Source organism: Octopus bimaculoides, chromosome 8 (assembly GCF_001194135.2).
Source record: "Octopus bimaculoides isolate UCB-OBI-ISO-001 chromosome 8, ASM119413v2, whole genome shotgun sequence".
Classification (NCBI taxonomy): Eukaryota; Metazoa; Mollusca; class Cephalopoda; order Octopoda; family Octopodidae; genus Octopus; species Octopus bimaculoides.
In genome coordinates this window covers 75,088,075-75,101,324 of record NC_068988.1, presented here as the reverse complement: position 1 = coordinate 75,101,324, position 13,250 = coordinate 75,088,075, and the positions used below count along the sequence as shown (strand labels likewise).

Sequence of the window (13,250 nt, the reverse complement as noted above, 5' to 3'; positions counted from 1 at the left end):
TATATATATATATATATATATATATATATATGGTGAACTCTCCTATCAAAGACACCCTATGAGCATTTAGCTTTTGCCAAATGACCTGCACAAATGGTTTGTTTGCCACACATTAGCTCACTCCATCCATCAAATCGACATTGTCTGAACAGGTACTGAAGTGATCGTAGCCCCTATGGTATTCCTCAGCCTACTGGAAAAGCAGCCAAATTTTTGTTGAATCCCCATTACATTCTTGGAATGGGCAGCCAGCTATAGAAACCACGCCAAATTAGATTGGAACCTGGTGTAGCCCTACAACTTACCAGTCTCAGTCAAACCATCTAACCCATGACAGTATGGAAAGCAGACAATAAATGATGATGATGGTTGATATATAATATCAATGTAGACAGCAAGATTCTCCCTTAGATCCTCCAGTGCCATTAGCACAATGGGCAGACAGTGCTTGCTTTTCTCTTAGCTCCATTAGAGCAGACTTCTATTGCTATAATGTTGTTCCAGAATATGCAGCAGCACATCTCCTTTGGTCTTCTACATGGTCTTTTTCCTCATTCTGGCATCCACTCCATCATGATGATAGAATATTTCTCCTGCAGTAATAAAAGCACATGGCCAGTAAATTATATCCACTGCTCAGTCACTATATCCTGTAAACTTCCCATGCTAGCTCTTATCAACTTTTCATTTAGCACTCTGTCCTGCAAAGACATGCCCAGGATTGAATGTAGGCAGCATTGATGGAATGTGTTTAGCAATTGGGAAATCTTCGCTCTCTTCTTCCAGGTTTCATGGGCGTAAATGGCTGTTGGTATAATAGATGAGTATAGCTGCAGCTTTATCTTCCTACTGATAGTCTTTGATCTCCATACTGGACAAAAACATTGGAATACTAACATTGCTTTACCTCATTTGAAATACAGCCACTGAGATATGTAAACTTATTGATGTACTCAATTTCATATAGTTTGAGACAGACAAGTTGTGCTTGGGTTCCACCAATTCATATGGCTTCGGTCTTTTCAGTACAGATCTTTTGCCCTCAAACTGTATGGTCTATCTGTCATGGACTGCAGCATATCTCTGTTGAAGCTTAGTAATGTCAAGTCATCTGTGAATCCAAATGTTATTTTGCTTAATCCCCATGTTATTCCAAAACTGGTGCTATCCATTGCTTTCCACATGATGAACTCTAGCACTATCAGGAACAGAAATGGCAACAAAATGCAACATTGTCCCACTCTAGCAGCAATTTCAAACATGTCAGTGGTTCTGCTGCTCATCTTCACAGAACACTGCAAGTTCCTATATAGTAACTTAAAGATGTTGAAACATCTGCTAGAGACCCCATAGACTCCCAAGCTATTCTGGAATGTATCTCGGTCAACACTATTAAATGCTTTTTTAAAGTCAATGAAATTAATAAGCAGCTGTACTCTACGTGCTTTGCTTTGCTCAATTATATTCCTTCATACAAGATCTGTTCCATACAGGACCTGCCACTCTGAAAACCTGCCTGCTCCTCTCTCAACACATCAACGATCTTCTTCAATCTATTCAGCAGGAAGCTGCAAAGAACAGATAACAGTTAAATACCATGTCAGTTGCCTGTCAGATTACCTTTTTGGGGCGATAGTGTTACCATCATTCCATGCCCCCAATCATCTGGTAGATCTCTCTGCTGCTAAACAAAATGTGTCAGATATTGTACAACCTCTTCCCTATCATGCTTCAACAGCTCAGCAGGTATATCATCCATGCCAGACAATTTGCAATTTCAAAGCAGCCATATATCTTTCACATCAATGTAGAGCACTACTACTTGAAGTAATTCAATACTGAATTAAAATCTCTCCATAAGCAACTACATAAAACTATAAAAGTTGTGATACAAGAAATTGTAATGAAATGTTCTCAAATTATGAGAAATCAACTATCAATACCTGCAAGAAAGAATTAGTGCTCAGTAATAAAGCCAATACCAAAACTATTTGAAAGATATCTTTCCAATTTATTACTCACAAGTCTTCAGGTGGTTCAATTCCAGGTAAACTGAGTTTGCTAAGTCTTGGGAAGTCCATATCTTCAACTACTTGCCAGGTTTCACGCACTTGCACTGAAGCATCTCGGTTTTTAACAGGTGCCTGAAAGTAATAAGTTGAAAAATAAACACAAAGAGATAGAGGGGAGTCCAAGATGTAGGAATGAAGAGGTCAGTCAATGGGTGTGAAGTTGGAGAAAGGAGCACAAAATGGGAAATTTTAGTGGTGGGGAGGAATAATGCAGAAACCCAGCATTGTAATTTCTTGTTATTTAACATTTCCTATGTCACAAGCTGGTAGAAGAGAACAGCCACACTTTGGTAAGAGGGAACAGTGAGAATGTCACAATTTGGTAGGAGGAAACAGTCAAGTTCTGATAACAACTCTGGAAGAATGAAAAGTGAAGTTCACCTCTGTGAGATTTGAACACAGAACATGAAGATTTATAACTAATTCTAATTCAGTTGTCTACCAACTTTAGCTCCTATTTACACTCAGTAAAGCCATTTTTAGTCTTATTAAGAAAGGACCTCACAAAAATGGAAGTTTTCTTTGTAAATGAACATGCCTGTGTGCAGCTGGTCATTTGTATGGATATCCCATACAAATGGGATTAAAACAGTTTGATTCAGATTCCATGCTACTTAGATTCCAAGCCCTTAACAGGACTTTTCGCCAGGCCAGTGGAAATTCAAATAAACATGGAGGTGCAGGAAGTCTAAGATGGCTACCGGCAGATAGACTGTAGTTGGTTAAGAAAAGTCATATGATCTCACATTATTAGTATTGAAAGTGAAATGACAGCTGTTCCTTGAGAAAAGGACCACATGGTTGAACAGGAAATGGGTCGTAGCAGTGTGACTGGGTCGATGGTTAAGGGAGTGGGCATACAAACTTGTATGTGTGTATATGTGCATATGTGGGTGTATGTGTGCATGTACGCATATGCATGTATGAGTTTTTGCAGATGTATGAGTGCATGTACAGACACATGCACACAATAATACCTCACATTACAAGGACCCACTTTATGAGACTCAGAGTTTTTGAGCTTATTTTATAATATAAAAAAGCCATTTTGTGTATGTGGCAACATCATTTGGAAAAATTTTACCCTCAGTTTCTTAATGATTTTGAGGGTCTTGAATCACACGAAAATGTACAAAAACAGAAGAAACTGTAAACCTGGCAAATGAACTGAATCTGAACATGCTGGCAAATCTTGTAGGCGAGCTGCTTCAATCACATAATGACAAACTCACCAACAAAGGCATTGTAATGCAAGAGCAGGCAACAATAGAAGAGGAAAAGGTCACAGCTGATGAAACGTCAGTTAATGTTTTCATGTTGAAAGAACTTGCAGAAACATTTCGACATTTGGATAAAGCCTTGGAAACTTTCCAAGCACAAGATTTAAATTTTGAATGAAGTGCAAAAGTTTCTATGACCATAACAAATGCTTCTGCGTGTTACTGAGAAATTTATAGAGAGCAAAAAAAAGCTTCTTCTAAGCAAATATCCCTAAATTTTTTTTTTATAAAGAAATCTACAAATCCGTCTATGAGTCCTTGTGAGTTAGCGACTGCGTCTACAATTGATGGTGTGCGCGAGTCTAGTGCAAGTGATTCAGAAAACAATTATAATAATATATATTTATTATAAATGAGCTTGACATTCTTTAAACTTTACATAAAATATTCTTCACATTCTACTGTTTTATTGCCATTTATCTAAGAATATTATAAATTTTATAGGTAAAATACTTTTCTGGGGATGAATTACGAGTTATGACATTGCTACTATGGGAAATTATTGCTTTGCTTTACAAGTTTTCACTTTATGAGTGGTCTCCAGGAACAAACTAACTTGTATATCAAGGCATTACTGTGTGTGTGCATGTATGTATATATACACACACACACATCTCCACAAGCTTGGAAATTTAAGTAGCATGGAATCCGAATCAAACTGTTTTGATCCATACATTAACTCCAAATAAATGCATTGAGTGCCCTTTCTTTTGTTTGTCCACTCACTCGTGTGAGTGTGTGTGTGTGTGTATACACACACACACACAAAAGGTGTCCAGCTAAGTTTGATATTTTATGTCCTTCTATCAGGAACAGCTCAATGTATTGGTAAACAGTCAATGGCATTAGCGAGCACAGATTAAAGTTGCAGTTGAGTAAAAGTTAATTGACATAGAGGACTAGAAAGCCATCCAAGTATTGAAAAAGAGTTACCTGTATCATGATGATTCGCACCAGGTATCAAAATGCCAACATCATGATTGTTGCTCAATGTTTTGTGAACACTGTAAAGGCTATAAGATGCAACATGGACAGCTGTAACAGGAAGGGACAAAGTAGGCATTCTGACACCAAAATTCATCCAACTACTGCAGGACAAGCTGATGGAAGATCCAAGTAATCTGGGCTTTGGTGAGAGAGATGGGTATTGAAGTTGCCACTATGAAGCTGGTTCTGAATGAGGACATTCACAACAACTTGTACAAGAAGTACAAGGGACAAATTTTGACAGCCAAGGAGAAGTGCTCGATAAAGGAAAAGAAGCTTCTGAACAAGCTGAGGAATCCTTTTTAGCCAAGGATAATTTGGTTCTTCTCAGATGAGAACTTATGCCAGGACCAGTTGCGCAACACCCATTTGTCTTACTGACAATCCATGTGATGTTCCACATATCATGAAAACCATGTTCCCCCCAAACTGTGATGGTCATTGGATGTGTCTCCTGTGAGTGACGTCATGCCACCCCACTTGTTTGAACAGAAACTTAGGCTCAATTCAGACGGACATGTGAAGCTGCTGGAGACTGTGGTCAAACCCTGGCTGGAGAGGGTTACTGCTGGAAGGGCATATGTATGGCAGCAGGATTCAGCTTCTTGGCATACCTCTGGAAAGAGTCAGAAGCAGTTGTTGAAGAATCTCTATGACTTCACCAGCCCCAATTTTTAGCTTCCTAAATCCAGATTCTAATCCCATGGCTTACTATGCAAGGGGTGCAACTGAAAGACACAAATCACTCTGCCTACAAGATCTGTCCAAAATGAGGGAGGTATTCAAAAACCTTCCCAGGGACAGTGAGGAACACATGCGCCAGGTGCTGAAGCTCTCTTAAGGCCTTGGTGGAAGCTGAGGGTGACTCCTTTGAATAGCCATAATCTAGTTGATATTTTCTGACTTTTAAAATGCTTTATTTTTGGATGGGATATTGAGATTTTCTTTTCTTTTATGCAAAGTCAAATTTATCCCAAACACCGTGTGTGTGTATCATCATTATCATTGTTTAATATCCACCTTCCATATAGGCATGGGTTGGACAGTTTGCAGTATTGAGGTCTATGACATAACACAAGATGTGCATAATAAAACTTTGTAGTTAGATTCAATTTGACTTACACATTCAAATTGAGAAATGATACTGAAATGATAACTAACTTGATTAAATAGGTTTACAATAATACATGGTTACACAGTATGGATGTAATAATAGACAACATTGTCAAGAGTTGAATAGAAAATATAAAGGGGTGTAACAAAAGATGCACCACTTCTAAAAACTGAAATAAGACCACCATTAAATCACAATAGTAAAATTACATAACAGAAAGAGCAAAGCCAAAATGTAAATCTACTGTGGAAAGCTGCTTAAACATGAAAAACAAACCAGAACATTCTATTAACTCTTAACATCTTGAACATGTCTACACATCACCATGTATGTTATACTATTGTAGTTCAGCTCATGTAAATAATAGTGGAAATTCAAAAATGAAAGTTTGAGTTAAAATGTTCACTAATCATTCTTTGAGTGGCTACTTTGATTAATTGATGGATTTATGGTAGACAAGGATTTTGAGATGATAACCAGAGTGATATATTTATTTATTTTTTTCATACAAATAGAAGGTTGTGATCAGATTTTCCCTCAAATTGATTTGAACAAAAGATTACTTGAAGAATGATTGGATACTGAACCTTTTGCAAGTATCATTGGTCCAAAAATACCTTAAAGACTTGATGTGAAATCTGCTGAATATTTTTCAAGGAGTTTTGATCGGTATTATTGCATAACTTGTACGTGAAAAAAAGGAGCAGATATGTTGATCAAATTCATGCATACCTGGATATGTTATTTCTGAGGGTGAAACTCAGATTACCTGTAAATTTCATAATAGGCTGCAAAAGGGTCAAAGAAAACATTTTTTTGTATGATGTTTGTATGTCCATGAATTATTAATAATTGCATTTATTACAAACATCTTTCTTTACGCTTTCTTTAAGAGTGTATCTGCTTTTTAGTTATGTCACTAACAACCACACATACATAAGATTATTTTTAGTACAAATTATTATTTATATTAAAATAAACTAAATCTTTTCTGCAACACTAGCAATTTTCATAGTACTCTGACCACAAGTAAATACACTATAGACATTTGAATAAACTAACCCATTCTTAGTTATTTTCTGCTCAATGATTACAAGACTGAGCTTTGGCTTAGAAACTTTCCAACAGGATGTTCAAAGTTAAATATTTTCTCAAACAACAGAGACATTAACAATTCAAGATTTATTTACAAATGCTAAAGCTTACCTTCTGCTTATTTTCCTGCAACCTTTTTCCAAACTGCTTCTGCCATTTCCGTAGCTGTCTCTGACGATCCCTACAAGAATAAAGTCAAAATCATTATTTGGGAAAGAACTTCCAGTACCATATATATTGTTATATTCCTTAATAAGCCAAACAATCTTTAGTTACATTTTTTAATAAACTAATGAATATATGTCTCTATTTGTTAATAAACCAAGGAATATATGTCAACATCACTACCCATTTATAAAATAGAGGGCCAAGTCTCTTGTCAAGTAGCTGAGTGTCTGAGCACAACACTTTACCCCACGTACCCCAATTCATATGCAAGTCTCATTACAATACACTGACCATTCATGAGGAAGATATTTCTTCAACGTATAGCTGTATGAGAACTAGTCTAAGTAGGATATATCAACATTGGAGATGAGATCTGGGTGGTAAAAGCTTGTAAGCTTTTAATGAGCAGAAGTAAAAGAAGGGAAAAGTAGTTGAATACAAATGAAACTAATCAGAGTTGACTACAAAAAAGTACTGAAACATGTATTGATAATTATAGATAATATAATCATTTTAGAAATCAAAACAGACAGTATGTTAAAATAACTTCTTACCTTTCACGACTTTTTTGGGTTTTCGACAGAGTTTGCATATTAAGAGAAGCCTGTTGCTGGCGCCTCTCTCTCTCTCTTCGCTGTTTATGCTACAAGTAATAATAATTGTTTCTGATTTAGGCACAAAGCCAGCAATTTTGAGGGGAGGGGATTAGTCGATTACATCGACCCCAATACTTGACTGGTACTTTATTTTATCGACCTCAAAAGGATGAAAGGCAAAGTTGACCTCGGCAGGATTTGAATTCAAAATGTAAGGAGCATGAACAAATACTGCAGGACATTTTATCCTATGCTCTAATTCTGTCAATCCACCATCACTACAAGTAATAATAATAATAATTCTTTCTACTAAAGGCACAAGGCCTGAAATTTGTGGGGAGGGGACTAGTCGACCGTATTGACCAAACCCAATGCTTTGGCATGATTTCTTCAGCTGGATGTGCTTCCAAACATCAGCTACTTTACAGAGTGAACTGGATACTTTTTCGTGACACTTGCATTAGTGATGTTACCAAATAACTCACAAGACAAGAACCCTCAAATGAATGGGGGTATAGTATTGAGAAGGGGTAGTTTTCACATTCTACAATACAATATTAAGAAGAAATTCTCAAATTAGGGTAGTTGAGATTTCCATTCCCAACACTCAAGCTAACAGTCTAGAAGCAACTACATTATCAGTAATAAAAAGCTTGATAATTGTTGTAGCAGCAATCTGTTAGAATTAATACTGCACCTATAGCTAAATGCAGTGGCAAAAGTAGTAGTAGCATGTTAAAAAATTACTACAATTTTACATGGCCACACATTCAATTGATCCTAGTAGTTAACTCTTGCAGAATTTGAACTCAGAACATAACAAGGTATTTGGGAGTCTTTTTCTGTTTGGCTTTCATTTTCCATTCCTTTAACTTTGTTCCAGTTGATTCCAAATTTGGTGCATTGATGGTAGTATTGTATACTAATTACGGAAATGAAATTCATTTTTGATGTAAATTAATAAATAAAAAGTTAATAACTTTCAAAATTTGAAAATTTTGGGTAATTTTAGTCAATGGTAAACCACAATCACAGTGATGCCTGTTTCCATGGTAACAAACCAAGCTGTTGTCTGCTTAAAAATACAACTACATACCTGCATTGTGAACTTTCATTCTTGAATTTTTGCTACAAAAACATTTTTTTTTTTCAAATTTGGTATATTGAGGCAATATCTTTCATATTGAATTTGATTTTGTTATTCACTTGTTCCAGAAAAATTTTAGAAAAATGTTCACTAAAAGTATCTTACTAATTGATTAACCCCATGTCATCCAGTAGTTAGACTGACCATAAACACCAACCTTAAACCCTAAACCGCAATTCTAACACTCTAAACCCTAACTCAACCCTAGTGTAACTCAAACTTTCATTTCTGAATTTCTGATATTGTTTACATGAACTGAACTACAATAGTATAATGTACAGTTCTTTTTTTTTTTTTTAATCTAACATAGTTTCTTTGTATTTTTAGCAAAAAAAGAAAAAAATTTCATTGAAGATATTTTCTTTTTATATTGCCTGTTCCAACATTTCACATGACTTAACTCATTTAAACTTATTAAAACTTCAAAACTTTCATCATCATAATATATTGCTTCCAAATCTTGTTAGGTAAAAATAATCCAAATTTTAACTTTTGTAACATTAAAAAAAAATTCTTCTAGAACAAGTGAACATCAGATTCAGCATGAAAAATTACATCAATAAAGCAAGTTTGAAAATTTTCACCTAATTTCAGTAAGTTACCTAAAAGAAAAATATTGACTACATGTGGCTGTGTGGTAAGAAGCTTGCTTCCCAACCACATGGTTCTGGGTTCAATCCCACTGTGTGGCACTTTGGGTAAGTGTCTTCTTCTATAGCCTTAGACCGACCAAAGCCTTCTGAGAGGATTTGACAGACAGAAACTGAAAGAAGGCCATCATATCATCATTTAACATCCGCTTTCTATGACAGTACCGCCTGATTGGCACTTGTGCCAGTGGAACATTAAAAGCACCATCCAAGCGTGATCGTTGCCAGGGCCGCTGACTGGCTCCCGAGGCATAGGTTGGACAGTTTGACTGAGGACTGGCAAGCCAGAAGGCTGCACCAGGCTCCAATCTGATCTGACAAAGTTTCTACAGCTGGGTGCCTTCCAAACACCAACCACTCCGAGAGTGTAGTGGGTGCTTTTACATGCCACTGGCATGAGGGCCAGTCAGGCAGTACTGGTAACAACCACGCTCAAATGGTGCTTTTTACGTGCCACCTACACAGGAGTCAGTCCAGTGACACTGGCAACAACCATGCTTGAATGTTGTTTTTCACATACCAGTAAGGCGACACTGGCAATAATCACGCTTGATTGGTGCCCTTTGTCACCAGCAGAAGTAGGAACTCACTGAACTTTGCTCAGGCTATTCTTATTCAAGCAGCTACACTTTCAGAGCATCCACCCCGGCTACTAACTTGGTCACCCAGATAGCAGAAGCTATCAACTACTACTAGTTTTTCGCCCTGGAATGTGACAGAAGCTGTTCTCTGCACATTTTCAGTGTTTATTGCTCCTGAGCATTTGCCACATACAAAAACTATCTTCACAGTTAGCCTTCCTTTGATATTGTCGCACTTCTTATTTGTCCATAGCTTACACTGGGTACATCTTATGGAGTTTCTCCCTACACTTTTTTTTACAGGTTGAGCAGGGCCATCTACCTGAAGGGATTTGTGGTTTGTCTCCCTTCCTACTTATTAGGACATTGGTTTTAGCTAGGTTGACTCTAACGCCCTCGATTCTAATCCTTGCTTCCACATCTGAAACTTCTCTAGTTCTGATAGCGACTCAGCAATTAGAGCAAGGTCATCAGCATAAAGGAGCTCCCAGGGGCATCCTGTCTTGAATTCCTCTGTTATTGCCTGGAGGACTATGATGAATAGGAGGGGGCTGAGGACTGAACCTTGATGGGCTCCTACCTGGAATTCTTCACTGTACTCATTGTCAACCCTCACCTTACTGATTGCATCCCTGTACATGGCTTGCACAGCTCTTGCTAACCATTCATCTATCTCTAGTTTCCTCATTGACCACTAAATACGGGACCGGGGCACCCTGTCATTCATCAACGAGGTAGTCAGCAAGAGGGTGTCATAAAATCGGTTTTTCTATCCATCAGGTCGCCCTGGCTGAGGGGCATAGGTAGAGATAATGGTTGCTAACTCATGATGTAGCACTAATTTAATCTTAAGTATTCTATCGCAGACTGACTACCTCGATTACCTTAACCCATTTTCCGCAAGAATACCCACACCCTTATATAGATATATATGCAAGTGTGTGTATGTGTTTGTCCCCCAGCCATCACTTGACAGTCATGATGGTGTGTTTATGTCCCTGTAACTTAGCGGTTTGGCAAAACAGACCGATAGAATTTTAAGTACTAGGCTTACAAAGATTAAGTCCTGGGGTCGATTTGTTCGATTAAAGGCAGTGCTCCAGCATGGCCACAGTCAAATGACTGAAACAAGTAAAAGAATAAAAGAATATATGAAAAGAGAACCGTTTCTTCTATTACTACTAAAATAGCCTGTTATACTCTCACTTCTATCGGCTTCACTGTGTTAACTCCATCACTTAACACTTCTGGTGTTCCTCTCCATATCTAGACGCCCTACCTACATACACTGACCTGCAAAGTATACATCAACCCCCATCAATGAAGATAGTAAGAAGGAAAATCTTCATGTGTTCCATGGACATATTTCCTCTAATTAACTTCACTGATCCCAGTAAGTTTTCAACTTATGAAGAGAGGAATTAAAGCCAACACTACACCAATATTTGACAAATATCAAAGTACCACCGCACCTGTTGGAATGCACGCCGACCTCTCTGGTAGTTTGGTTTCTGTCCTTTTGAAGCATCTACCAACTGAAATGTGCTTTCATCTTCATCATGAAAGTAAGAATATTGGTTGCCACCAGTTCCAAAAGCTGAATTATACTTTCCTATTCAAGAAATTGGAAACAACAGGAACAAAGACATTAAATAAATTAAAATTAAATGGGTATATTACATCATTCTTTAACATCCATTTTCCATGCTGGCATGGATTACACTGAATTCAAATAGAAAAATTAGGGTTTTTTGTCTTAGGTAGTATAGTTCATGAAGTTGGAAAATTTTAATTTTATTGGAAAAAGTAAAAGTAAGCATAACATTGCAAATTTTATTGCAAATATTAACATGAAATTGATTCTAGCTTCATCCTGAGCTTTTTAACATTACAATGGTTTACAGATCCCCATTCAGAACAATTGGTGAAAATTAGGTAAACTTGCAAATGGAATCATAAACATTTCAAACACTAGAAATTTCCATGCTAATCATGTGTATATAAACATATATTCATCCTACACAAGAAATTATATGCAGTCATCAGCCAACTCATTGAACCTGACCATAGTCTTCGATATAAAATGGTACTTTTAGATATGAGGCATCAACTGGAAATTGCATGTCAAATTCAGGTTCCTCTGGACTTGTCTTTGTTGCAGTGAACATAAATATTTTACTTTCTGTTAGTCAACTGCTTACACCAGGTCCATTAAGTTTTTAATTTCTCTTTCATTTTGCTATGAAAATGTCTTTATCCACTGTCATAGACATCAACTTAGTTCCAAAAGAAAAAGCTGAATAAATAAAAGAACTTACACCACATATATATTACTGGTATTCTTTGATGTCATCAATTATGTGGTTGCCCACCAAGTAAATGATGGAATTCAAGGACCAGGTTTCTTTTATCTCTTTTTAATTGGTGTTAATATCATTTGCATTGAAAAAGCTTAACAGTTAATACATGGTGTTATTGTAAACATCAAACCCAAATGAAATGCCTTGCTATGCTGGACATTATACCTGTACTGTCAATGCTGAATGATTAATTATACAGGACAGTTAAAAGTGTCCTGATGGAGAATATGTAAATGGAACCTTTCCCCCTGTAATTTTTTTTTTTTTTTTACAGAATCCTCCGATTTTGAAAAAAATTTCAAAACTCTCAAATTCAAAATTTTTTCCCAACAACAGAGTAATTTCCAACTAAGCTTTTTGATGTTCCAAACTTTAAGAATAATTAATGAAACTGATTGGAAATAATAATTTGCACACCACAAAACCAAAATTAAAAATGAAATTTATATAGGACAGAGTAGAATGAAGGTTTTGTATAGGGAGTCTGTAAATGTAAAACCTAAACTAATACTCAATTGTGGTTGCTAAATAACTTATTTGAAAATTCAAGTTACTAGACCACTGACTTGGTCCTTGACAAAAGGTCTTTAGTTACTTTATATCAGAAGTTAGGTATGCAGTTTTTATCTCGCTGCATATGTTGGCAGACTAATAACACTGATAAGTCATGTGGTCAATGGCATGATATATTACACCCTACTATCTTTAAAAAGAATAGAAGACAATAAATACAATGGTCAATACACACTGCCTGAAAACCAATAGGGTGGTCAAACACCTCACCCATAGATCTACTGGATGTTGAGCTTAAAATTTCTATTTGAAGTTACTGGTAATGGTTTAGAACAGTGGTTCCCAACCCTTTTGTTTTCCCACAGACCCATTTTATTATGCTTATCCTTAATGTGTGCAGGCAGGCAGATATGAAATTTTGAATTTAGTTCACGGACCCCCAGTACTAACTTTGCTGGTTTAGAAACTCAACTCTCAGACGTTCCAAACATAAGCATACAACAAATATATATATATATATATATATATAGGTACTACTAAAGCAGCGCGGACCCGAACGCGCAGTCACGCGTCCGCGCTAGCTAGTCGTGAGTGGTCGATCCTAACCCTAACCCTAAACACGTATTCATTTGCACACGCGGGATAGGGTTAGGGTTAGGATCGACCACTCAAGACTAGCTAGCGCGG

The 13,250-nt window shown here is 36.7% G+C and overlaps 1 protein-coding gene across 2 annotated transcripts in view; it reads right to left on the bottom strand.

Annotated features, from left to right (window-relative positions):
- Window positions 1–13,250, bottom strand: part of LOC106867427 (eukaryotic translation initiation factor 3 subunit D) — a 34,515-nt gene that overhangs the window by 17,609 nt on the left and 3,656 nt on the right. Inside the window, exons 3-6 of one of the 2 annotated variants that reach the window (XM_014912301.2) lie at window positions 11,163–11,302; window positions 7,271–7,359; window positions 6,660–6,729; window positions 2,023–2,144 (exon numbers count right to left, since the gene is read on the bottom strand). In XM_014912301.2, coding sequence (XP_014767787.1) covers window positions 2,023–2,144; window positions 6,660–6,729; window positions 7,271–7,359; window positions 11,163–11,302 — 421 coding nt within the window. The remainder of the gene's footprint in view (window positions 1–2,022; window positions 2,145–6,659; window positions 6,730–7,270; window positions 7,360–11,162; window positions 11,303–13,250) is intronic. The other variant, XM_014912302.2, reaches the window with a different exon arrangement.